At 45.4% G+C, this 26,889-nt stretch overlaps 2 protein-coding genes and 1 long non-coding RNA gene across 7 annotated transcripts in view; 1 reads left to right on the forward strand and 2 right to left on the reverse strand.

Annotated features, from left to right (window-relative positions):
- Positions 1-456: 456 nt before the first annotated feature.
- LOC309521134 (transmembrane protein 17B-like) lies at positions 457-5,661 on the reverse strand. The gene is made up of 4 exons (XM_082203503.1): positions 5,230-5,661; positions 2,668-2,771; positions 1,786-1,899; positions 457-1,137 (listed from the first exon to the last, which is right to left on the reverse strand). Exons 1-4 carry the CDS (start codon positions 5,345-5,347, stop codon positions 817-819), a joined length of 657 nt encoding a protein of 218 aa, XP_082059629.1. The 5' UTR covers positions 5,348-5,661; the 3' UTR covers positions 457-816.
- Positions 5,662-6,318: 657 nt separating this feature from the next.
- Positions 6,319-26,889, forward strand: part of LOC309521212 — a 254,515-nt gene continuing 233,944 nt past the window's right edge. The window contains exon 1 of the long non-coding RNA XR_014214569.1: positions 6,319-6,412. This is a non-coding gene — a long non-coding RNA (uncharacterized lncRNA). The remainder of the gene's footprint in view (positions 6,413-26,889) is intronic.
- Positions 10,707-26,889, reverse strand: part of AIFM3 (AIF family member 3) — a 51,145-nt gene continuing 34,962 nt past the window's right edge. For 3 of the 5 annotated variants that reach the window (XM_082203195.1, XM_082203194.1, XM_082203197.1), the window contains 13 exons: positions 26,623-26,709; positions 26,209-26,300; positions 24,791-24,921; positions 23,125-23,240; positions 21,582-21,653; positions 20,194-20,257; positions 19,078-19,154; positions 18,856-18,973; positions 16,922-17,020; positions 16,676-16,751; positions 14,550-14,654; positions 13,206-13,226; positions 10,707-12,192 (listed from right to left, as the gene is read on the reverse strand). In XM_082203195.1, coding sequence (XP_082059321.1) covers positions 12,153-12,192; positions 13,206-13,226; positions 14,550-14,654; positions 16,676-16,751; positions 16,922-17,020; positions 18,856-18,973; positions 19,078-19,154; positions 20,194-20,257; positions 21,582-21,653; positions 23,125-23,240; positions 24,791-24,921; positions 26,209-26,300; positions 26,623-26,709 — 1,098 coding nt within the window. In that variant the 3' untranslated portion in view covers positions 10,707-12,152. The remainder of the gene's footprint in view (positions 12,193-13,205; positions 13,227-14,549; positions 14,655-16,675; positions 16,752-16,921; positions 17,021-18,855; positions 18,974-19,077; positions 19,155-20,193; positions 20,258-21,581; positions 21,654-23,124; positions 23,241-24,790; positions 24,922-26,208; positions 26,301-26,622; positions 26,710-26,889) is intronic. The other 2 variants (XM_082203196.1, XM_082203198.1) reach the window with 1 other exon arrangement.

Below are 26,889 nucleotides of genomic sequence, written 5' to 3' on the forward strand. Positions count from 1 at the left end.
CAGCTCTGGGAGGGGGAAGAGGGGCTCGCCTCATAACTCTCAGCACCCTTAACAAGCAAACATGTCCCAGGATACTTTGGTGGAAGTATCAAACAGCTTCAAATGCTGTGCAAAGGCCGGGATAAAGAGGAGCATCTTTGATATACGATGAATCATGTGCAATGATGATGCCCGACGCAGCACTGTAAAGAGGGAGTTCCACATCTTTAGGGTTTGCCAGCATATTTATTTATTTCTTACTTAATTTGAAATATACTCAGAGTCGAGAGTGGATTTCATGTTCTTTATTCAGCTCATAGTAGTGAGGAATGGAAGTTCCCCCAGAATGTCTGCTTTATATACATTATTTACACAATGGGCCCCACGTGATTGGCTAATTCCGGGATTCTCCTGTAGGCCAATCAGGTTGCAGATTCACTTCCACCTGAAGCTGGATTGGATGGCTCCTACGGACCAATCAGACTGCTGCATTCTGGATCCTCTTGTTCTAGGACCAATCAGGCTGCTGCATTCTAAATCCTATTCAACTCAGTACATAACATAATTATTCCATTTATATCTCACCTTTTTCTCCAAGGAGCTCCAGGCAGCATACACAGCCCTCCCCCTTCCTTCTCAGTTCAGTCCCTACAACAACCCTGTGAGGCTCTCAGGTTGGCCTGAGAGATAGTGCCTCGCCTGGGGTCTCCCAGTGAGCTTCGTATGGCCGAGTGAGGATTTGAACTCTGTTCTCTCAGATGTTACTCGACGACAGCACGCTGGCCCTCAGTGAGGACCACCGCCTCAAAGGGAAGACACCCCCCGCCTGTCGCTCATTTAGCGCCCCTGTGCAGAAAGCAGGGCGGAGTCAGGGCTGACAGACAGCCGAGCCCCCTGCTGGCTGCCCCTCGCACCCGGGCCCAGCCCGCCGGGCCCCTCCTCAAATTGCTTCAGGTAGAACTGCCTGGCTAGCTGCCTGGTCATCCCCTTGAGAGCAAAGACAGCCGCCGTGATCTCGGAGGCAAGGAAGAAGAGGAGGACCAGGTGGACGGCCATCTCCAGCGGCAGGCGGATGATGTGTTCGTCGGTCAGGATGAACAGCAGGACGGGCGTCTCAATCAGGAAGGAGAGAAGGACAAAGCCGGCCAGTTCCGGGACCTGCAGGAGCCAAGGAACAGAGGAAGCTGACTTTTACCCATCCATCCAGCTCAGTATTGCCTACACCAGACTTCCTCAACCTCGGCCCTCCAGATGTCTCAATTCTTATATTGACTTCAGTTCCTTCGTATAATTTCTTACAACTCTATTTAATATTATTCTTGTTATTCTTTGCAAACTTTATCAAACCCGCCCTGTGTTTGAACTAGGTGTTCTGTCCCTTTAAAAATTTCTTCACCTTACAGTACAGTGGAACCTCAGGTTACATACGCTTCAGGTTACAGACTCCGCTAACCCAGAAATAGTACTTCAGGTTAAGAACTTTGCTTCAGGATAAGAACAGAAATCGTGCTCCGGCGGTGCGGCAACAGCAGAAGGCCCCATTAGCTAAAGTGGTGCTTCAGGTTAAGAACAGTTTCAGGTTAAGTACGGGCAGAAAGGGGGGGAAATAATGAATATGATATGTTTTGATCTTTTGATATGTTGAAATTATTAATAAAAAAACCTTTTTAAAAAAAAAGAAGAAGGAGGGTGCGAAGAAGAGAGGGGAGTGGCCTGGAGAAAATCCTGGGGGCCAGGCAAAGAGGTATGGAGGGCCACACTTGGCTCTCAGCCCTAAGGTTCGTCCTCCCTGCCTTGAGGCCTTACCTTCTCCTGCAGATTTCCGATAAACCCCAGGTAAAGCCGCAGGCCTTCGGCTGAGATGATCATCAGGTATGCACTGACAAGCAGGAACTGATAGTAAGTGGGCAGTAGGCTATACTGGAAGGAGGGTAGAAAGAGAGAGAACTAGTTAAAAAGGACTATCGTGTTTCCTCTAACTTAGAAAAATGGGATTGTAGCGTAGGAAGGGGACCCTAGGGTCATCTAACCCAACCCCCTGCAATGCAGGGAATCACAGCTAAAGAATCTTCAGCAGACGCCCCCCCCCCAAAAAAAAACACTTGACCCCAACAGCTTTGGGGTTTCAGGCTGGTCTGTCCCTCCCCACCTGGAGATGCCAGGAATTGAATCTGGGGTCTCCTCCTTCCACATGTAGGGCAGATGTTTTTCCGCCGAACTACAGCTCCAGTTTACAACAACAACAACAACAACAACAATAATAATTTATTTATACCCCGCCCATCTGGCTGGGTTTCCCCAGCCACTATGGGTGCCTTCCAACACAATATTAAAACACAGTAATGAATCAAACATCAAAAGCTTCCCTAAACAGGGCTGCCTTCAGATGTCATCTAAAAGTCTGGTAGTTGTTGTTCTCTTTGACATCTGGTGGGAGGGCATTCCACAGGGCGGGTGCCACCACCTAGAAGGCCCTCTGCCTGGTTCCCTGTAACTTGGCTTCTTGCAGTGAGGGAACTGCCAGAAGGCCCTCGGCACTGGACCTCGGTGTCCGGGCAGAACGATGGGGGTGGAGACGCTTCTTCAGGTATACTGGACCGAGGCCGTTTAGGGCTTTAAAGGTTAGCACCAGATCTTTGAATTGTGCTAGGAAACGTACAAAGAAAAGGGGGGGGGGACCCTGACTACCTTCAGTTCCAGCATGACCCCCTCCGACAGGCACCAGAACGGGGAGAAGAAGGCATTGAAGTACAGCATCATCTGTAACAGCAGACTGGAAAGCACCGTGTGGTCTGGAAAAGACGCCAAAAGTTTGCAGCAGCAGCATCTCAGGGAGAAAACAGCCTCCTCTGGACCCGTTTTCCAATGGCGTTGTTTTTTTTTTTTGTCATTAGAGCTTTGGATAAGGCAGCTTGCCAAGGGATTGCCCAAAGGTTGAATACAAGGTCAGCAGTTAATACCATTCAAAATGACTGTGAAACAAACAGGGGCTCTTGCATTGCTTTTAACTTGTTGAATTTATATCCCACCCTTATAAACGTCAACTTGGTTTGGATTACAGCTTCCCTACGAGACCATCTTGCCCCCTGCATTCCCCCTAAACTGCTCTGATCTGCAGAACTAGCACTTTTACAGGTTTTTAAGTGATAACCACACTTCGGAACTCCCTGCCGATTGACATCAAGAAGGCATCTTCCCAGAACAGTGGTACCTCGGGTTAAGTACTTAATTTGTTCCAGAGGTCCGTACTTAACCTGAAACTGTTCTTAACCTGAAGCACCACTTTAGCTAATGGGGCCTCCTGCTGCTGCCGCGCCGGGATGTAGAACATTAAGAAAAGTGAAGAAATTTGATTATAACTGGAATATTATGTTTTAATAATGATATTGGAAAACTGTTACATTCATATACAAGGGAATTCAGAAGGGAGGGACTATAGGAAGTCAAGTAACATGTTTATAAGGTTGGATTTTTAAATAACTAAGTTTGTTTGTGTTGTTTAGCTGTTTGTTGTTGTTTTTCAGATGTGGTTTTTTTTCTCTTTTCTTTTTCCTTTGTTAGTTTTTGTTTTGTTTTGGGGTAGTTTTTTTGTTGTGCAACGTTTGTTGCAGTATGTGTTATAATTGTATAATTGTTTAAAACTTAATAAAAATTATTGGGGGGGGGAAGCACTTTGGTTTAGGCAAGCCTACCCAGACATGTACAATGCTGACCTATGTTTTACTCTGGGTTGTCACTTATTGTTGACTTATTATTGTTATTTTTGAATGTTTTAAACAGCTGCTTCTAACCGGTAATTTCATTCTTTTCGGAAACCGCTTTGAAGTGTTGTATATCAAGCGGTATATAGGAATTTTATTCAACTGAACTGAATCACGACCACTTTATTAAATCATATTAATTGTTTTGATGAATTTGCTTTTGCTCTTTGCTTTCTTTTCTTCTTTCTTTTTTTAAAATATTTTTTATTTGATTTTACAAATATAAAATTATAACAATACAACCATACACATACACATTTAAAGATTCCTCTGAATCTCTGGACTTCCCACCTTCCCTTCAGTGGGTCCTATTATTAAACCTTTTCTACTGCATCTTTTTCAATAGTCCATACTTTATATAACTCCATTTTCTCCCCCAGTACATGCTACCTTACAAGTGTTATCACAATCCTGCTAATGTTTTCATCTGCTTACAGTGGTCTCCAAGAAAAATTATAAAAATTTCCCCGATTCTTTGTTAAAGTTTTGGTCTTCTTGGTTCCTGAGCTTTCCGGTCAGTTTTTGCCATTTCAGCATAGTCCCAACAGTTTAATTTGCTTCTGCTCTTTGCTTTCGTAATATGCTGCCTCGTTTTGCTGTTATAGCGATTGCAGTGTTTGTTGTTCTCAGTGCTGTTGTGAGCCGCTTTGAGCTCAACATTTGTTGCTGGCAAAGCGGAACACATTCCTGAGATAGCTCAGCCGGTAGAGCATGAGACGCTAAATGTCAGGGATGTGGGTTCAAGCCCCATGTTGGGCAAAAGATTCCTGCATTGCAGGGGGGTGGGGCTGGAATTAGGTGGCCCTTGTGGTCCCATCCAACTCTTACGATTTGATTATTCCAAATATTAAATCAGATCAAATAAACTATAGAACCACAGAATGGTAGAATCATAAAATTGTAAATAGATGCTCTACCACTGATTTACAGCCATGGAGACCACCCCCTTGGGAAGGGCTTTCATCGGAATCCTTGTTTGCCCCAGTTCAATGTTAAGCAGGGGCCAGCAAAATTTTTCAGCAGGGGGCCAGTCCACTGTCCCTCAGACATTGTGGGGGGCCGGACCATAGCTGTCAACCTTCCCTTTTTTTGCGGGAAATTCCCTTATTCCAGCGCCGTTTCCCGCTGCTATCCCGGATTGTTAGATATCCCGTAGACTGTCCCCGGGACAGGTGAGGCTGCTGATCCCTTATTTTCGAGGCTGCTGATCCCTTATTTTCAAATCTGAAAGTTGACAGCTATGGGCCGGACTATATTTTGAAGAAGAAGAAGAAAATGAATGAATTCCTATGCCCCACAAATAACCCAGAAATGCATTTTAAATAAAAGGACACATTCTACTCATGTAAAAACATGCTGATTCCCGGACCATCTGCGGGCCAGATTGAGGCGATTGGGCCGCATCCGGACCCCAGGCCTTAGTTTGCCTACCCATGGTTAAAAGCTTTCCCAGATCTTACTAAAGCCCACTCCTCAAATCTCATCATACCTGGGTGGTAGCTCTGTGCCAGGCCACAGTCGCCAGTCTTGTTGTTGATGAAGAGGGACCCGCTGAAAGTTGTCAGCCCCCTCCGCAGATTGGGAGGCAGTGGAGTCTGCAGGGCCATCACCCCCAATGTGTGGGGGGTCGCCCTCTGTTCCCCCACCCACCCTGCTGCTCTTGACCTGAATCAGGCAGCGCTGGGAAAGAAAATCTGCTAATTGCATTAAGAGACTGGGCAGCACAGCTGTCACTCAGACATATGGCTGGAGGAGGTTAATCCGGCTGTGCTGTGAGGGGGAAAAACCCAAAAGTTTCCTGGGTAAGGTTATCACATCTTTCTTTGCCCCTTTTCTAGTGCATTTTTGGAGAGATGTGGCCAACTTTTCGCTGCTCCTATGCCTTTATGAGCACTTTCTGCCTATGGATCTTAGCAAGGGATGCAAAAGTCTCCTGGGCTGTTATTTATTTAATAATAACAATAACAGTAACAACAACAATTTATTACTTATACCCCGCCCACCAGGCTGGGCTTCCAACAAAACTTCAAAAATACATTAAAACATCAGACATTAAAAACTTCCCTAAACAGGGCTGCCTTCAGGTGTCTTCTAAAAGTCAGATACAGTGGTACCTTGGGTTAAGAACTTAATTCGTTCTGGAGGTCCATTCTTAACCTGAAACTGTTCTTAACCTGAGGTACCACTTTAGCTAATGGGGCCTCCCACTGCCGCTGCGCCGGGGTCGTGCAATTTCTGTTCTCATCCTGAAGCAAAATTCTTAACCCGAGGTTCTATTTCAGGGTTTGAGGAGTCTGTAGCCTGAAGCATCTGTAACCTGAAGCATCTGTAACCCGAGGTATGACTGTACAGTGGTGCCTCGCAAGACGAAAAGAATCCATTCTGTGATTCTCTTCGTCTAGCGGTTTTTTCGTCTTGCGAAGCAAGCCCATTGAAGGATTAGCGGATTAGCGCTATTAGCGGCTTTTAGCGACTTATCTGCTGATCGGATCAGCTGATAAACGGCTTAGCGGCTTAGAAAAGGGGGGGAACCAGCAGGAACTCGCAAGACATTGTCGTCTTGCAAAGCAAGCCCATAGGAAATTCGTTTTGTGAAGCACCTCCAAAACGGAAAACTCTTTCGTCTAGCGAGTTTTCCGTCTTGCGAGGCATTCGTCTTGCGGGGCACCACTGTAGTTGTTTATTTCCTCAACCTTCCTCCCAAAGGAGCCCAGGTTTTCAAGCACACAAAGTATTTAAAACATCTAAAAACTCCACCACAGATGCTAACAGGGGAGAGATCTCGACTGAAAAGCCTTGTTGGAAGAGGAATGCTTTCAGGTAGGCACTGGGAAGACAAAGGAGGCCTAATATTTATTGGAAGGGAATTTCAAAGGGTTGGTGCCACCACACTAAAGGCCCTGTTTCAATGAGGAGAAAACCTCCTGATAAGATGTTGTCAGCAGGAGCCCCTCACCCGCAGAGCAGCGATCGACTGGGTATATAAGGGCTGAGGTGATATTTCAGGTATCTTGGTCCTGAGCTGTACAGGCCTTTATAAACCAGAATCCAACACCTTAGCCTGGCAGGTAATTGGTACCTAGTGCAATTCTTTCCTTGGTAGGGCTGGCTGGGGTTGTTGGTAGTTGTAGTTTAAGGTGATCTTCTGCCTTAAATTTTAGAGTGCCAGCTCCTCAGAGCGGGGACCTTCTGCAATGTGTAAAACAAGGCCATGACAGAAGTAGATTGGGATCTACTGACCTACTGGTCTATCTTGGGTGAATGTGCAATAATAACTTTTCAACAATAAACTTGACCCCCCAAAAAAGACTTCTTTCTTCTCCCAAATCAGGTGCTGAGATGAAGAATGCTTGAAACCAGGAATGTCTTTTTGAGTGATAGGACTCTGAACCCAGTTTTGGAACTGACAACAAATTCCTGTGCTCAGTGCATGCTCAGAGGCACCCCATTCCTCCGTTCTGCCAGTATGCTGACATCCTCCCTCCAAACTGCTTGCCTTGAATATGACTCCAGTTGATAGATTCCAGGATGCTAGCATAACCAAAAACAAGTGGATTCTGGGACCCAGAAGTCTGCCCAGCCCAGCTGTAAACCTCTTGTGATGAAATTGTGGATCTCAACACCCAGAAAGCCCGCTCTGCTCTTGAGTCTTTAAGAACAGCTATATCTGCAGCGATGAGCCCACAAAGATTTTCACAGCGCAGAGATAAACACAGCCAATCTGCTCACATCAGCATGTTCCAGCTGCTGGTAAAGGGCAGATCCCTGGTAAAGGGCAGATCCCAGATTTTAACAAGGATCCAGAAGGAAAGGCATATGCTCTGGTTATCTCCCATTTGGACTACACCAATGTGCCATATATGGGGCTAACTTTGAAGATGACTCAGAAACTACACCTAATCCAGAATGCAGGCACCAGACTAGTGACTGGGAGTGGCCACCGAGACCACATAACACCGGTCCTGAAAGATCTACATTGGGTCCCAGTATGTTTCTGAGCACAATTCAAAGTGTTGGTGCTGACCTATAAAGCTCTAAATCAGTGGTTCTCAACCTGTGGGTGCCCAGATGTTGTTGGACTACAACTCCCATCATCCCTGAGCTCTGTCCTTGCTAGCTAGGGGTGATGGGAGTTGTAGTTCAACAACATCTGGGGACCCACAGGTTGAGAAAGGCTGCCCTAAATGGCTTCAGTCCTGTAAACCTGAAGGAGTCTCCACCACCACCATTCAGCCCGGACACTGGGGTCCAGCTCCGAGGGCCTTCTGGCAGTTCCCTCTGCAAGTTGTGAAGTTACAGGAACCAGGCAGAGGGCCTTCTCGGTAGTGGCACCCACCCTGTGGAATCCCTTCCCAGCAGATAACCAATTTGCATGACTTTCCGAAAACATCTGAAGGTGGCTGTGTATAATAATTGTTTGTTTGTTTGTTTGTTTGTACATACCCTGCCCATATGGCTGCCTTCCGACAGAATACTAGAAACACAATAAAACTTCAAACGCTAAAAAAATTCCCTAAACAGGGCTGCCTTCAGGTGTCGTCTAAAAGTCAGATAGCTGTTTATCTGAAAGGAAGGAAGTCCTACATGTGGGACAGAGTTAAACTGAGGAACTCGCTTCCCTCAGTAGACAGCGACAGCCACCTGCTTGGGTGACTTTAAAAGAGGATGGGACAAATTCTTTCGAGTATAAGGCTATCAGTGGTTACTAAACATGATGGCTTTGCTCTGCCTCCACAGTTGGAGCAGCAATGCTTCTGACTTCCAGCTGCTGAAAACCACAGGAGGACTCAAATTTTGCCTGCCAGTTTTTCACAGATATCAGGCTGGCCAAAGTGAGAACGGAATGCTGGACCAGACAGGCCATGGACCTGATCAAGCAGGGCTCTTCTTACTTTCTTAATTGTACTGGATCAACCCAGTAGGGATAGGTGATTCCCTCAGTTTCAGATTTTTCTCAGTTTCCTAGTCTTGCATTCAGTTCACCACATTTCTGCATTCGGTTGCAACTTTTTTGCTAAAGAAAAAAAAAGTTCTCAAGAAAATTCATCAGCACGTCACTGCACATTTTCTTCTAATAAATACTTCTTTGCAAGCTTTTTTCTCCGATATAATGCATTTTTGTATTGTTGGTTTCACTGACGTATGCAACTTGTGGCATGCTTCCCCCTAGTACATGCATATTTGTGAACATTTATGGGTTATCATCACCATCACCATTATTATATTTATTTATACCCAGCCTTTTTCCCAGCTGAGGACTCCAGGCAGCTTACACAAATTAAAAGAACACAGATCAAATACAAAATGCTAAAAACATATCAAAGATGATCATTAAAAATGGAAATAAACTCTAATAGAATTAAAGCAATATTTTAAAAAATACTGGCAATAAAAACAGCACAGCCATTTCCTTAAAAAAAAAACACATTTTCCCCCAGAGAACTGCATCGCAAAAAATTCAGAGAGGTGCAACGTTGGAAGAAGATCTGTGTGTCATTTTATAAAGTGTTTTGGGATGTGAGATTTATGTTCACATCAAAAAGCAAACTGAAGGGGGGGGGACCCACACTCTTCCTATAGGAAATAATTCAGAAAGCTTTTCCCTGCCCCCCCCCAAGCATTAAATAACAGGGAAAGACATTTGCCCTGGTTAAATCAGGCAGAATTTAAAGGCAGAAGAACAGGGCAAGTAAAAAGAAAGGTACCGTATTTTTTGCTCTATAAGACTCACTTTTCCCTCCTAAAAAGTAAGTGGAAATGCGTGTGCGTCTTATGGAGCGGATGCAGGCTGCGCGGCTATCCCAGAAGCTAGAACAGCAAGAGGGATTGCTGCTTTCACTGCGCAGCGATCCCTCTTGCTGTTCTGGCTTCTGAGATTCAGAATTTTTTTTTTCTTGCTTTCCTCCTCCAAAAACTAGGTGCGTCTTGTGGTCTGGTGCGTCTTATAGAGCAAAAAAATACGGTAGCAACCCTAGGAGGGGGCTATTTTTGGCCGAAGCATCCACACACAATCCAGAGCAGTTATCACACAAGCCTTGTGGTTTAATACATGAGTTTATTAATAACCTAGGAGGGTGGGGGAAGAGGGCAAAACATGAGATGGCTAATTTATTTTGCATGACATCCTGTGGCAAAGCGAGTGAAACGCAAGCGAATGTGGGCAGTTGAAACACAAGGCGGGCAAAATCCAGTCAGCATTTCTTTTCACCCTTCAGAAAACACCCGCATGAACTCAACAGGGGCTTCCTGTTCCTCCAGCCCCACAGCGCCAAAAACAAAACAAAAAACCCCCATCACAATGGCAGAATTTCTGCCTGCAAGCATCTCTAAAGCACCCCCAGGCCTCTGTCAGGAAGGTGGAAGATGGCAGGCCTATGATTGGCAACCCTGTTAGTGGCGAGGAACATCAAAGTCTGGCAAGGGGCTAGTCCTGTTAGAGGAGGAGCTTCGGCTACAACTTCACCAGGGGACTGGTGCTTGGGGAGAGAAATTTAGCATGTTCCAGCCACACGAAGAGAAGCTGGAGTTTCAGGTTTCAAAGTGTTTCCACTTTAGTGTTGACACCCATGACGGCCCTCTCATTTCTGTTGTGACGTTCTCCTCCACCGCCCCTGAGTTGCAAGGAAATGGTGGCTGCTGGTTCCTAGAAAATACAGCTGATTGCCCTGAATTAGGAAATTGCATTCCAGGGAGCTGGGCTAAGTTCCCTTCCAGCTCTACAATTCTAGGGTTCGATGGGCTGGATTATTAGGAGAGGTGCAGTCTGCCTCCATCACCCTCAGGTCACCTTGTCCCTTGATGAGCAAGGTGATAACTCAGGGGTTTGTTTTGCCCGTTGCAAAAAAGAAAATCGACACCCCGTGCCAAGGAGAAGAGACAGTTCTGCAGTCTGAATAAACCATGCCAGAGGAACACGCGCATTAGTGCATTGCAGAATTTATTCTGGCGTACTAATTTATTCTGCAGAATTTATTCTGGCGTACTAATCTGGCGTACCAAGGCTGCTGACCCTTCCCCACACTTGCTCCTCCAACCTCTCTGACTTCTGGCACTCTTTCAAGCACATCTTGGCAATCCTTAGGGGCTAGAAACTTGGTTAAGGCAAAACAAAAAGAAAGAAAAAGTTGCAGTAATCTGGAAGCTAGGTCCTGTGCCTCTTCTGCATTCCGGAAGAAAGGCAGAGAGCGGGCACAGCTAGGCTTGGCAAGAGAGGGCTTGCTGCAGGGGAAGGAAATGTGGGGGGAAACATGGATCCCACTAAGGATAGGTGAATCCATTTCAGTTCCTCATTTTCCAGTCTTGAGTGAAGTTAACCATATCTCCACACCACAAGTTGTTGTGTTGCTGTTCCTTAAGTCCTTCTGAAAATTCGCCAGCATTTTCACGCAACGTTCTATTCTGCAATTTTGCTTCATGCGTCCCGTTTTTGCAAAGATTCATGTGTTTGGTTTTTGCAACAGAGTGCATTCTTGTGTGTTATTTCCTCTAATATATATGTATGTTTATGCACAGTTATGGATTTCTGTGCTTGACCAGAGAACTGCATTGCAAAATTCAGAGATGGGCAAATTTTGAAAGATGGCTGTGGTTCGGTTCACCTGCCGTTTTCAGAATGTGCCAACTGGGTATGTTCGCCTTGAAACATGAACTGAATCAGACACCCTCCCCCCCCCCCAATCCCTATGCAAAAGACCAACAGATCTTTGGCACAGCAGGCTTGGGCAAAGCTGTTCCAAAGGTAACATAGAAAGGTGAGCCAATCCTCCATATTAGTTTCCCTTTGATCACTGCTCTCTCTCTCTCTCTCTCTCTCTCTCTCACACACACACACACACACACACACAGGTTTGTGGCTTGCATAAAGGAAGACGGCTTAACGGGCCTGCAGGAAGCGCCTCAAGGATGTGGTTCAAAAGAACCGCAGCAGCAATGGAGTAGACTGGAAGGGCGGTTGGAATGTGGACGGCGAGCAGCACAGCCAGCCACAGTGGGATGCGGCCAACACCAATCCGTGGAGATTTCTCCCTGTAGAAAGGGAAGTCTTTGAGGTCCATCAGCTCTCCACTCTGCTCCCAAGCAAGCGTGCAGGTGTGACCCATATTTTCCTCTCCCCCACCCCACGGCTCCACTGACTTCACGGCACTTATCTGACTTGGCCCTAGATAGCCGCGGCAACTCAATGAACCCCTAAGTGGCCCCTTTTCCTTCCGGTTGCTCCAGGGAGAGGGTGTGTTTAAGCCACTCTGAGGCTACAGAAGTTGATCTCAGCATGAATGGGGCCCTTGGAAGGCGTAGGAAGAGAATGGTTATGGAAACAGTGCCAGGTTTGTCAAAGTCACTGGAGAAAGGTGTGTGGCATCTTGCTCTTGGTGACTGCAGGGTCTGTAGGAAGCCAAGTGATTTCTGGGGATGTTAGGAGCCCTTTCCGGTTAGCCAGGACATGTCTCCAGTTCTACAGGAAAGACAAAACCAACAAACAAAGCAGGATTATTGTAGGAATACTTCCTCAACTCCCAAACCAGCTACACAAACCCTGGAGTGGAGGAAGGCAATGTTTTTGAAGCTGACTGAAAGCTCAAAGAGCAAAGAATCATAGAAATAGAACTGTCGAGTTGGAAGGTGTGGGAAATTGCAGTCAAACATAACTACACACGAGCGCTAGTTAGTGCATGAAGGGGTTAAGATCACAGAGTTCTGTTCCTAGACTCAGCTAGGTCATGACCCCTCTCCTCCATGAGGGAGGACGTAAAGCTGTTTTCTCTTCCTTTCTCTCACTTCTCTTCCAGCCATGGACCAGGACGGACATGTCTGAACTTGATCCAAGTTCAGACAGCATATCTGAAACTATATTGTGTATTTTGTGCCCAAAAGTAACTTGGGTGCTGCAAGGAACAATGCATGAATCAGACCTTTGGATTTAGTAAGTAAAGCTTTTAAACTTACTTAAGAGTGTGTGTTCTGTTCATTGCTAGAGAGGTAGAGGGAGGGGCAAGAGTTTTAAGGCAGATGAATCAGGATAAGCAAAAGGGTTTAACAACCTATAATCCACATTTTGCTGCTGCAGAGTGTTTTTAAAGTTCCTCTCCAGTGAAGGAGAGTCCACCACCTTCTGATGTCATCCGTTTCATTGTCCAACGGCTCTTAGTGCCAGAAAGTTCCTACTAATATATCATTGGATCAAATTCATCTATTTTATGAATTAAACCAAATAGTTTTAATTGAATCTTGAATGAACATGCACTTAATCCTTACCATTTTGAATCTAAACTGCTGTTGTGAATAATTCTTTTTATAGGGCATGGTAGGGGGCACTGGGGGTGAGCTTGTGGAAGCAAGGGAGCAGCGACCCCCAAAAGTTTGAAAACCACTGATTTAAACAGATTAAAAAGCGAAAGTTGGGTTGGGGGGAAAGAACAACTCCCCCAAACTAGCAAGCTGAAGAGACACTGACTAAAATATACCTACTTGCCATAGCGGATGAAGAGCCTTAAATTGCAGCAGTGAAGAAAGAGAAAGAAAAAGAAAGTAAGAAAGGAGAGAAGAAGAGACTCAATATTTGCTACCAGTGGGACTGACCGGCTTCACAGCTCACACTCAGGACTACATATTCTTCATCAGTTCTAAAAAATTTAAAGCCCTGCACAGAGCTAGTCCACTTCTCTGGCTTCCCTCTACAACCGTAATGGCTATAAACTTGGCTTTGTTTTTCAAATGGAAATTATCAACATTATAGGCCAAATTCTGAGCTTATAATATTGATAATCTCTGCTTCCACTTTAAAAGTTTTGCAGGATACATATTGGTGGGGGGTGTTTCCCCAAAGCTGATTCAATAACCGTTGCTCACAGGAAGCATAGCTGTCAAGCGTCCCTTATTTGGCGGGACAGTCCCTTATCCCAGCACCATGTCCCGCTGCTGTCCCTTATTGATGATGTCCCTTAAATTTCCCAGGTTTCAAATGAAGCAACTCCTCTCCCTCCCTCCCTGCCGGCCAGGGAGGAGGGAGGCTCCAACTGTGCTGCTTGGCTGTGTTGCTCACCCAATAAGGAGTCTAAGAACGACTGGGGGGGTGGAACTTGCATGCCTTGTGCCGATCAAATCGGCTGCGTTGCTGGTGACTCGCCTTTGCTCAGCGCTTCCCAGCGGAGAGGTGATGTGGTTTTCCTTGCTGCATCCCCTTTACTGGGTTGCTGAGCTATGGGAACCACCACTTGAGGCTTCGTTTGGCTGCTGGTTGACTAAAATCCCTTATTTTCGAGGCTGCTGGTCCCTTATTTTCAAATCTGTAAGTTGACAGCTATGACAGGAAGTTGCTCACACCTCTTCCTACTGGAAAATCAGCCAACCTAGCTCCTGATTTTTCACTCAGTGCTGGCCCAATGCTGATCAAGGAAGTGAGCTCCCCCCCACCCAATATCACTACATCGATTTCCTTGGGGAGGGGTGTGGATTCACCTGCCTCACAAGTGGGAAATGGACGAGAGCTCTGCCAGAAAAGAAAAACAAAGAAGCGGCAGGTAAACTTTTCGTCTGATACTCACAAGCTTGAGGACTAGAACCTTGCGTTTAAAATGAATGACAAGATCCACCAGATCTGTACCCCACATTATGCTCTGTTTGTGGGGCAGTTGTGGGACACAGACAGCCCAGACCAGATTGATGCCCTTTAAAACTTGGGGGTGGATCAGCAGTTGAAACCCCCTTTTACTTTTTGGGCTGTCAATCAACTTTGCAATGAGGAAAGCAAGGGAACCAAGCAGTGGGTGCTTTGAGGGAAAGGTCGGTCTCAAACCGGCGGTTGCAACTTACTCCACATCTCTTTTCCGGATGGCCCTGCCGGCTCCCATGACATCTGCAACCTTGGAGACCAGAGGGTCGTAGTTCATGCTTGCCACGGCAAGCACCTCTTCATTCCTGCAACGAAATATCCGAGGATTTGGAGGCTGACGGAGGAGAGGTTGAGATCATCGAATCCCTGACAGATGGCCACCTCCTTAAAATCTCCAATGAAGGGGGACAAACAGAAGAAGACGCCTTCACCCTGGTATGGCTCCCCTTTATCACATACACAGCCCAACAAGACAATGACAACAATCCACCAACAGCATACAAATCAATATGGCTAATCTGATCCAAAACATCCACCCACCCCACTCACACATGAAAACAAACATCACCACAGCCAATCACAAACAAACAAGGCCAACCCCAACCTCTCTCACTGTTGTGTATTGAGTTAAAGGATTTTATATCTGTATTATTATTGTCTGTATTTGCATTAGGGTAAAGTAAGTCTTCAGTCTTGTTTGCTTTAATAAAGAAGTGTTACTAGAGAACTGTCTCCAGCATATTATGTCAAGAGAGCTGAAATCACAAACCCCACGTCACAACACTCACCACCAAAGGAACACAAGTGAACAGCAGAGAACCTGCACAAGCAACGCTGACACCAAACCCTGCATACATTAAGCAAAATAGAAACATCGCCACCCGACCCCACCCCCACCCATCTTCCACCCCTCTCCCCCGTTTCTTCCTAATGTCTCAACAAATGAAACTGATTTGTAAAAATGTTACATGGAAAAAATACAAGAGAGAGACATTACACATACTTCTGTAAATCAAGAAAATCTTTAATAAAAATACAAAAAAAAATCTCCAATGAAGGAGAGCCTTCTGAGGAAGTCCATTCCACTGCTGAACAGTTCTTGCCATCAGAAAGGTCTTCCTAATCGCCAGTGTGAGGTATAGGGGGCGCTAGGGGCTCTAACCCCCTCAATACTTTGAATCAGGGAACCCAGCCCTCCCAATATTGAGGGGGCTGACATCCTCTGTCACCGTTTGGTGCCCTCTGTGCGCCCCAGCCTCCACCTGGGAGCCAGGAGGGAGCTGGGATGAGCGAGGGTGAAGATTGCCCTCCATATGTCCCACCCCCCGTGATGCCACCCCCCATATGCCATGGGGAGAAGGAGGCCCAGCAGCAAAGCTAAGCTCTGAGCTCCGCCCCCTTCTCCTCACATGACATAAGGTGGGGAGGTGGAGCATGCGATGGTTCCGCCTCCATCTCCCCGCCACACGACCCACTAGGGTGGATGTGTCACGCGACATCACATGACGTGTCATGTGATGCGCCCCCCCCCCCAATGTGGGAGGCAAGCTGGCACCTTTGTTCCTAATGTTCAGTTCAGGGCTAGGCAAACTAAGGCCCAATCGCCTTCTCAATCCAGCCCGCGGACGGTCCGGGAATCAGCGTGTTTTTACATGAGTAGAATGTGTCCTTTTATTTAAAATGCATCTCTGGGTTATTTGTGGGGCATAGGAATTTGCTCATATTTTTTTCCAAAATATAGTCCGGCCCACCACATGGTCTGAGGGGTGGTGGACAGTCCCACAGCTGAAAAAGGTTGCTGACCCCTGTTGGAGTCTCCTTTCTTGTCATTTGAATCCATTGGTCCTACTCCCTGGAAAAGCAAAAAACAAGCTTTCTCCATATGACAGCCCTTCAGATATTTGAAGATGGCTCTCAGTCTTCTCTTTTCCGGGCTAAACCTACCCAACTCCCTCAGCCGTTCCTCATAAGGCTTGGTTTCCAAACCCTTTGATCATCTTGGTCACTCTTATCAAGACACACTCCAATTTGTCAATATTTTTCTGAAACTAGTGATCCCAGAACTGGACATAAGACTCCAGCTAGGGTCTCACCTGGGCAGAACAGAGCAGAGCAGTACTATTACTTCCCTTGATCTGGACGTTAGATTTCTGTTGATGCAACCTAGAACTGCATTAGCTTTCCCCCCCGCTGCATCACACTGCTGACTCGTGTTGCAGATGCACGGAATGCCATTAAGTGGAGCACAGCCAGCACTTTTTGCAAATGCCCATCCTCACTTAACGTGGGTGCAGTTGCATCTTTGGAAAGACAAAGCAGCACTTACTTGGTGTAAAACGCCACAAACTTCAGTTCATCCAAGTCCCCCTGAATGATGACATCATCAAACCCCTCTCCATGGCCTGGGAAATGAAAAGAGAAATAACACTGATTTATTGCAAGGGTGAGGAACTTGTACAACCGCCCTAGCAATGACAGCCAATGGCCAGGGATAGATCTTCCTCCAAAGTCTTGCAGAGAAGAAGACTTGGCCTTGCTCTTACCGTCAGAACTGGGTGGGCCATTCACTCACCTGCATAGCGGATGCTCTTGCCAAACATGGCTGTCCACAGATAAGGGACTGTGCTGATTTCGGTCCCATGTGCCAACATGTTCAGCGCGGCAATGCGTCCTGGAATGTGGAGGAAGAGCACATTGCCCAATGCTCCATGCAGTTGATATCTACAGCACCAGCCACCCAGCAATCCAGCTCTCCCTGATTCCCCTAACCAGCTGTGTAGCTCCTCCTGGAATCTGAAATCGCCCTCTCTTTTAGGGGTGGTTTAGGCCAGCTGTTAGTCTTGGACTTTGCTATTTTAACCCATGTGTAACTTGTCATTTTGCATTTCTTAGTACAGAAAGTATTGATCTGATGTGCGCCCTCCGACAGGCTGCAATGCACTGCGAGTTCCGAGACTTAGACGATGCCCTGATGGATCGAATCGTCTGCGGGGTCTGGGACATCCGTCTGCAACGGTGTCTCCTCAGCAAGCCAGACCTCACGCTGCAGAAAGCCATTGAGGAGGCCGTGGCCTCAGAAGCTGCTGAACTCTCCGCCCAGAAAATCCGCAAGACCAGTAGCCCGTATTTTAAAAACTATGTTCCCTGGACAAACTGCACATGTAAAGCTGTTTGTGAATAGGGTCAATTAATATGCTTATGTGCCTTACTGAAACCAATAAGAGTATTGCTGTATGTAATGGAACCACTATGATTGTAACTAATGCCTTATCTCGGTGGGGAGGGGTGTTATGTATTGAAGTTCTCACCCTGGCCACCAGGAGTATCATGTATATAGTTTTCACTCAGGTCCACGTCAGTTACTTTAGGCGGGGAAACCCTGGGTTGTTGTTGCTACAATGTTGACAGCCGGCTGCCTATAAAAGCAGGCCGGCTGAGCTGTTTGCTGTTCAGTTCTGTTCCAGCATACAAATAAAGAGCTGCTTTGGAGAAATCGCTGCGTCGTCTGCTATGTCTACCCACTATCTAACATTTCCTATTCTAATTAATTAAAGAGGGTTCTGGAAGCTTCTCTGTGTGAAAGAAACAAGCAGAAGGTTCGTGATGTCTGGGTTATCCCTTCAGAGAAGCTGAGTACAGCTGGTTTAAACTGGTTCTCTTATCTCTTTCTGTCAAGGTTATGATGACTATACAGTGGTGCCTCGCAAGACGAAAAGAATCCGTTCTGTGATTCTCTTCGTCTAGCGGTTTTCTCGTCTTGCGAAGCAAGCCCATTGACGGATTAGTGCTATTAGCGCTATTAGTGGCTTTTAGCGGCTTATCTGCTGATCGGATCAGCTGATAAGCGGCTTAGCGGCTTAGAAAAAAGGGGGGAAGAAAAAAAACCAGCAGGAACTCGCAAGACATTGTCGTCTTGCGAAGCAAGCCCATAGGAGATTCGTTTTGCGAAGCACCTCCAAAACGGAAAACTCTTTCGTCTAGCGAGTTTTCCGTCTTGCGAGGCATTCGTCTTGCGGGGCACCACTGTAAAAATAAGGATAGAAGGAGCCAGGGTTTCACTTTCTCTTTCTATCTCTCTTCCTTCTGGTGTGGTGTTCTGTACATAGTATGCTTAGTGTTAAGGTTTAGACGTATTATTAGTTATTTTAAGTTTAAGTTAAGTCTGCTGCAACTGGATTTCTTATGGACAGTGCCAATCCTGAATGTATTGGATCTGCGACCATTATGCTCATTTGCCTTCAGTAGCAATAAAGCTCTGCTGGATGAAATACAACTGCCTCTGGTCTATTTTTTGGGAATCTTGCAACATGTTTAAGTTTTTACTCTGCTAACTATACGTTGGAATCTGCTCTGAATCAATACTGAGTAGAACTGAATGACACAACTACGTATTTCTCATCTTTTAATTTCCACCGGTTGCTATAAACGTTCTCTCTGCTTTGTATTCGTTATAAAACGACAAATTTAAATGACAAAAGAAGAAACAAGAAACTGAGCGTCACCCACCCTGCATGTGAGCCATCTGCCAGTGAGGGATGTTCACCTTCTTGTTGTTCCTCAGCACCAGTGGAAAGGCAACAGCGTCACCGGCTGCAAAAACTCCTGGGATGTTCGTCTGCATCATCTGGAAGGGAGGCGGAAAGAACCTCGTGGGTTGACGGCACATCTGTTGTGTATACCAGAGCACTCGCACTGGGCTCCAGCCTGCCTTCCGTGCCCCGGTTTTACCTTGTTCACCACGATGAAACCTTTGGAGTCCACGTTAATGCCACTCTGCTTCAAGAAGCCTGTCGCTGGGGTTGCACCTGCCCAGAAAGGGAGACAGGAATGTTGTCAGTGGGAGGGCTGTGCCTAAGCAACTTCTCCATAGAATCACAGAATTCTAGAGTTGGTAGGGACTCTCTGAATCACATAGTCCAGGGGTCAGCAAACCTTTACAGCAGGGGGCCGGTCCACTGTCCCTCAGACCTTGTGGAGGGTCAGACTATATTTTTTGGGGGTGGGAATGAACAAATTCCTATGCCCCACAAATAACCCAGAGATGCATTTTAAATAAAAGGACACATTCTACTCATGTAAAAACAAGCTGATTCCCAGACCGTCCGTGGGCCAGATTTAGAAGGGGATTGGGCCGGATCCGGGCCCCGGGCCTTAGTTTGCCTACCCATGACCTAGTCCAACCCACGGGAATATGCAGCTGTCCCAAACGGGAATCGAACTTGCAGCTTTGGCAAGATCAGCACCATGCTCTAATTGACAGAGCTATCCAGGCTGACATGAGCACCACCGGCCTGGCCCTAAGTCCCAGAGTCTGACCGCCCCCTGTCTCCAACATCAGTTCTCGGCTTCTTGGCCAAAAGCAGGCATCTTGACTGTACTCTTTTCAGCACCTGCTTAAAAAAAACCAAAACATCTAGGCAAACCTACCCAGACATGTAGAATATTGCTGTATATTTTCATCTGCTTTTAGTTTATTGCTGATTTTATTTTTTTGAATGTTTTTATTGACCATTTTATCGTTTTCTTCCTTTTGCAAACCGCTTTGAGGCGTTGTTGTCGCCATTTTACAATCCGGCGGAATACGAATTTTACGAAATAGATAAGCAAGCTAGTTGATTGGGAATTTACAGCAGCGGTGCGCCAAAATTTCCTGCTGTGTTCCCCACTCCGGCCATTCTCCATCAATGAATGAGAAAAGGAAACGCGAAAGTGTTTTGTTGCAAAAGATATCATTGCAATGGATGGTCCACAGGTAGGGTGCATAGCAGCCCATGACGCACGCGCGCACACACATACCCCGATATGAAGGATTCCAGAGAAGTAAAGTTTTGCATGGCCACCTACCTATGCCTATGACGCAGACATCGGCTCGGAGGACTTTGCCACTTTTCAATACAACCTCCTTTAGCTTCAAGGGAGAGAGAAAAAAGTAGGAAATGGTAGTAATTGGAAAGACGAGCCGCAGCCCGTTTTGCCCAGATCTTACACCCTTTTATTTCATTCACAGGGTAGTCCACCCCACACTGCGAAGCTAGGAAATAAAGAATGGGAAAGTTGTCCAATGAACCATTCCCCAACCGGGTGCCCTTCAAGTGTTTTGGATGCATGGCTGTGTAGTGCTGATGGGAGTTGTAGTCCAAAACCTTTGGAGGGTGCCAGGTTGAGAAGGCTGCTGTAGGTTATACCATTCGTGGGTCTAGTGAGAAATGTGGCTGTACCTGCACTAGGACTGGGCAATATCAGTTGATTGGCTGTCATCAGTTTAAAAGGGAAACCTGTCCAGCAGTAGCTGTGGTGGTGTAGGAGAGTGTGGTCAGAGAGATAGAGATAGAAAGGTCTTCCTATTTGCCTTAAGGTGCAGCCAGGTACCCTGTTTGATTGTATGAATTGCTCGTTAATTATAGCCTATATATATACCGTATTTTTCGCCCTATAGGACGCACTTTTTCCCCTCCAAAAATGAAGGGGAAATGTGTGTGCGTCCTATGGGGCGAATGCAGGCTTTCGCTGAACCCTGGAGAGCGAGAGGCGTCGGTGCGCACCTATAGGGAAAATTGTGAAAAACCAATAAAAATTTTTATATATATATAAAAAAATAATTCCCCCCCCCTTTATTTCCCCCCCCCCAATCTAGGTGCGTCCTATGGGCCGGTGCGTCCTATAGGGCGAAAAATACGGTATATCTCACAATAAATATACTGCGCTGAAGAACCTGGAACTCTGAGCATTTCTTCTAAAGCGCTGCAAAGAATTTGTGACAGCCTCCACCATTCCTCCTCTACCCCGTCCCTAACTTAAAGGAAGCAGGGTCTTCATGCAACAGCTGGCTCAACCACTGTGTGAGAAGCCCGCCTCCCCAATCTTTGCAGCTAACCCTTACTGCAGTTGGATTGGCTGCCCACCGGCCGCTCTGCAAAATGCTGAGCGTGACGACACCATTACGTTTCTATGTATATAGGAAGAAAAAAGAAGGCCTCCACAAGCAAACTTAGACAGCAGTGCCTACACAATCTCTCTCCCCTCCCCCCATCCCAGTCACAGACTCTCAAGGAGTGTCGTACACTACACCTCTCAGCCCCGGTGCTGCATGGGACTAGATTCTTTCTAGATCAATGCAAGGCATAGAATCGCCTTCCCATCAACCCCAGCAGGCCAAGAAGCACAGAATGACAAAGGCAAAGACCTTGGAAATCCAACAGATGGTGCTCAAAGGTCATTGCACACAAACCTACCTTGCCCTCCTGTTCCCGCAGTTCCGAGACTTCTGTCTGCATGTAGAATTTCACCCGATTGTTTTCAAACATCTGTCCAAGAGAAAGGAAGCAAGACAGACAGACAGACGGACAGAGAGAGAGAGAAGGAGAGGGAGGGGGAAGATTATACATTAGCTCTGTACTGGTGCTCTTAACCATAGGATTTTCTTTTTAAAGATAAATGGCCAGCAGTTGGGGCCCCAATCCAGATCGGAACCCTAGCATGGCAGATGGAGGGATTTTAACCATTCACACAACTATGGTCACATAGTGGCAGCAAATAACACAGTTACATAAAATTGCTGCCCCCCCAACAGATCAGGACTACAGTGGGAAACAAAGGCTTAAAGCCCTCTTCCCTGCATATTTTAATTATGGGCTCTCCTTCCTTGGAGGTTTTTAAACAGATCTGGGGGGGCATCTGTCAGAGATTATCTAACTGTGATTCCTGCATTGCATGGAGTTGGATTAATGACCTTGAGGGTTCCTTCCAACTCCACAAATATGTGATTCTATATTTGAATAATTTGTGTAGCTAACTGGTTTTATGCCTTGTTAATATATTTATTGCTTCTATACTTTGTATACACTTAGAAGTCTATTTGGGGGCATTAAGAAGTATACAAAATAATAAATAGTTGCTTTTCACTGTATTTACTGATTACATTATTGTTTTATTCTCTATGTCAACCACACAGATGTTGTTTTTTTACAATCAGGTTGTGTGGATGTGAGCTCAGTCTGTAAAGTAGAAGATTTTCCAAGTCTGTTTTGATGTTTATATGCATGACTGCATACAAGACTTAACACCTGTACATGCATTTGTCCTGGAGGACAACACTTTATGCTTAGTAATTGGTTTTTTTAAAAAAAAATCAGAAGTTTGTAATAAATAAAAAGTAGCATATAAATATTACAGAATAAAATAAAATAAAGATAATAAAATAATCATAAATTCCTCCTATACTAGATTCTATAATGGATCCTCGAATTATCAAACAGTTGGTCAAAACTTCCCTTCCTCACAGACATTCTTCAAAAAGAGGGCCACAGTCAGCCTGAATAGCTCAGTTGGCCAAAGAATAGTTCTGATAATGCCGGTTTGATCCCTGCATGGGACAGCTACATATTCCTGCCTTGAAGGTGGTTGGACATTATTATTATTATTATTATTATTATTATTATACCCTGCCCATCTGACTGAGTTTCCCCAGCCACACTGGGTGACTTACAGCATATTTAAAAACATAATAAAAACTTCAAGCCTTAAAAAAGTTCCCTAAATAGGGCTGCCTTCAGATGTCTTCTAAAAGTCAGATAGTTGCTTATTTCCTTGACATATGAATGGAATCTCCAAGAATGGAAGATTTGAGATTGGGAGATAGTTGGCCGTATCGGCCGGGTCCAAAGATGTATTTTTTTTTTTAAGAAGTGGTTTAATAACCACTCAGGGTCCCTTCCACCTTTACAATTCTATGATTCTAGGAGCTCTCACAGGTTAACTTTCTGTATCTGTTGCTACCTTCATGATGGCTCGGCCAACCTTCTCCCCAAAGAACTTCTTGAAGGGAACTTCCTCCAGCTCCACCACAGAGACGGAATGCGCCTTCTCCGTGAGGTAAGCAGCAACTTCCATGCCTGGGAAACAGAAACAAGAAAAAGTAAAACTTTCCATGGAGGAAACCATGTCAAGGAATGCACTTCCCGAAACAATGAAGTGAAGTGCAACTATCCATTGAAAATTCTCACTTCCCTGAATTTTACGATGCAGTTCTTCAACTATGCATACGCAAAGCATATACAGTGGTACCTCGGGTTAAGTACTTAATTCATTCTTGAGGTCCGTTCTTAACCTGAAACTGTTCTTAACCTGAAGAACCACTTTAGCTAATGAGGCCTCCTGCTGCCGCCGCACCGCCAGAGCACAATTTCTGTTCTCATCCTGAAGCAAAGTTCTTAACCTGAAGCACTATTTCTGGGTTTGCAGATTCTGTAAGCTGAAGCATATGTAACCTGAAGCGTATGTAACCCAAGGTACCACTGTATTAGGGGAAAGCATGAAAGAAATGCATATATTTGTGAAAATATAATACTAACATGCTTTACATAAGGAGATATTGTTTCGCAAAACAAAAAACACCCATATATATTACACCAAATTGTGTAGGAGAATAAGCAGGAGAAAGGGCAATAAAAACACCGATGAATTTTGACGAGGACTTGAAATAATAATGGTAATAATTCACAGTCAGGTCTATAAAATGTATTAAACTGGATTTAAGAACCAGTACAATTAGTGGTTAGAGTGTGTGGACTAGGGTTCGATTCCCACCTCACCCCGCCACAGTTTAAAACACCTAAAAGCAGCACATTTTATGCTATAGGGACCAACAGGTTATGTTCCAACAGCTACAAGAAATATGAAAAGCCCTAGTCAAAAATGTAGTAGAAAAAAGACAGTCATGGAACCGAGAAATTACGCAAAACAAATGAAATACTGTGAAAATCCCTGAAACGAGAAGTGATCGACTAGAAATATTATCTTATGGAAATAAACTAAATAATAAAAATCAAAAAGTTTAAGGAAAAAATTAGAAAAACCTAAAATTGAACGAAGCCTTACCCTGTTTCACTGAACTATTCAGTTTCCTCAGAAGGCAATAGAAAAATCATAAACCTTAAATGACCAAAATTCAAAAAATGGGGTAGAACTCCCAAAAATTCTGAAGTATTATAATTCTAGCTCGACCTAGCTGAAGCAAAGCGCAGTAATAAAGGATTGAGGACTCAAAGGTACAGTTTCTAATACTGAATTTACAAAAAAGGGGTAAAGACTGATCTTTAACATCAGCAGTAACATCTAGACCATGGGAGCATTTCTAAAACTTGTCTAAAACTTGCCATTTAAGTTTTCAAACCCTTTTTTGTAAATTCGGTTTGTAGCCGGCATCCCATTAAGGCTTTGTTCAATTTTAGGTTTTTCTAATTTTTTCCTTAAACTTTTTGATTTTTATTATTTCGTTTATTTCCATAAGATAAAATTTCTAGTCGATTACTTCTCATTTCAGGGATTTTCACGGCAATTCATTTGTTTTGTGCAACTAGTCAAAAATGTAGGCAGGCCAAGCCTTATCCCGGGTACGTAAATTCTTTGATCTGACAGTCCTTCCTTGCAGAGAGAGGCTCACCCAGGAAGGAGGCTCCGACCACCACGGCGTTCTTGCTGGTGGCCAGCTTCACCACTCGGTTGGCGTCCTCCACCGTCCGGATGTTAAAAACGTTCTCCACTTCCTTGCCTTTGCAGCTAAGGGTTTTGGGCCTGGAAAGATGGAACGGCAGAGCAAGACTGTAGCCAAAACAGAATTTTACAAGATCAAAGTCTGGCAGATGTCCAGATTTTATAATGTGGATACCGATCACAGAGAAAACATCCTCAAAATACACAGCCACTCCAAGGTGGCCCCAAAGTACGGGTCGTTCCACATAGGTAGAGCACTTGCTTGGAATGCAGAAGGTCCAGTTCCAACCCCTAATAGCATCTCCAGGTAGGGCTGGGAAAGACTCCAAGCCTGAAACGCTTGACGGCTGCTGCTGCCAGTCAGTGTGGACAATACTGAGCTACATGAGCCAATGATCTAAGTACCGTATTTTTCGCTCTATAAGACACACCAGACCACAAGACGCACCTAGTTTTTGGAGGAGGAAAACAAGGAAAAAAATATTCTGAATCTCAGAAGCCAGAACAGCAAGAGGGTTCGCTGCACAGTGAAAGCAGCAATCCCTCTTGCTGTTCTAGCTTCTGGGATAGCTGTGCAGCCTGCATTCGCTCCATAAGAAGCACACACATTTCCCCTTACTTTTTAGGAGGGAAAAAGTGAGTCTTATAGAGCAAAAAATATGGTATATGGCAGTCTCATGCTTTCTTGTGCTGCATTCAATGCATCACAGAAAGAGAGCTCACAACCAATGTGCTGTTAATGGTTAGAGTGCTGGACTGGGAGAGCAGGGTTCGAATCCCCTCTCAAGTCACGAAGCTCACTGGGTGACCTGGGGCCAGTCACCATCTCTTATCCTAACCTACTTGAAGGAGCTTCTCCACCCCCATTGTTCAGCCCCAGACACTGAGGTCCTCCTCTGAGGGTCTTCTGGCGGATCCCTCACAGCAAGAAGTGAAGTTACAGCGAACCAGGCCTTCTCGGTAGTGGCACCCACCCTGTGGAACGCCCTCCCATCAGATGTCAAGGAAATAAACAACTATCTGACCTTTAGAAGACATCTGAAGGCAGTCCTGTATCGGGAAGTTTTTAATGTTTGATGTTTTATTGTGTTTTAATATTTTGTTTGTAGCCACCCAGAGTGGCTGGGGAAACCCAGCCAGATGGGTGGGGTATAAATAATAAATTATGATTACGATTATTATTACCTCACAGGGTTGTTGTGAGGATGGAATGCAGGGAGGAGAACTATATACACCACCTTGAGGCCTTGGGAGATAAAGGTGGTATATAAATGAAGTAAATAATACATAATAAATTAATAACCATCCATGACCTTTCTCTTAAGGTCAAAACTTTGGGTGCCCCAAAACTTCCTGCTCGTCACTTACGTGCTCCCAGTGGCAAGTAGCAGTTTGTTATACTCCATTTTAAACCCGTCCTTGAATATGGCTGTCTTGTTCTTGACGTCCACAGCCACCACCTGAAACAATTTCCAAAGGATCATTCAACGGAACATCCAAAAGCGTAATAAGCTAAGGACCAAACTTTTGCAGAAGGTCCTGGATTCAATTCCCACCAGCATCTCTAGCGTTAGGGTTGGGAGAGTCCTCCACCTGAAAAAACCCTGGAAGGGTTGCTGCCGGCCAGTGTAAACAACACTGAGCTAGATGGAAGCAATGGTTTTACACAGTATGAGGCAGCGCCCAAGGAAAGCTGAGAATTCAAACTGGGAGTATAGAATATCACTGATGCAAAACTTCCACCCCTTGTATACACACACACACACACACACACACACACACCTGCATTTCTGTCAGGACTTCGATGTCATACGTACGAAAGAATTCCTTCGGTCGCAAGGCAATCTGATCAGGGTGAGAATCCATCGACTGAAAAGAAAACCCATTTTTGTCCTTAGCAAACACAGGGGTTGCTGGTTATTATTTTTTGACCCAGAGGGCACTTTTGGATATTTGAATGACTGCCCACCCCCTCTGATCACTTCTCTCCCTCCCCCCACCCCCCACACCAGATCAGCCCCCCATAGCCCCCCCTCAAGAGACTGAAAG

This window comes from Podarcis vaucheri, assembly GCF_965113315.1.
Source record: "Podarcis vaucheri genome assembly, chromosome: 16".
In the NCBI taxonomy this organism is placed as follows: domain Eukaryota; kingdom Metazoa; phylum Chordata; class Lepidosauria; order Squamata; family Lacertidae; genus Podarcis; species Podarcis vaucheri.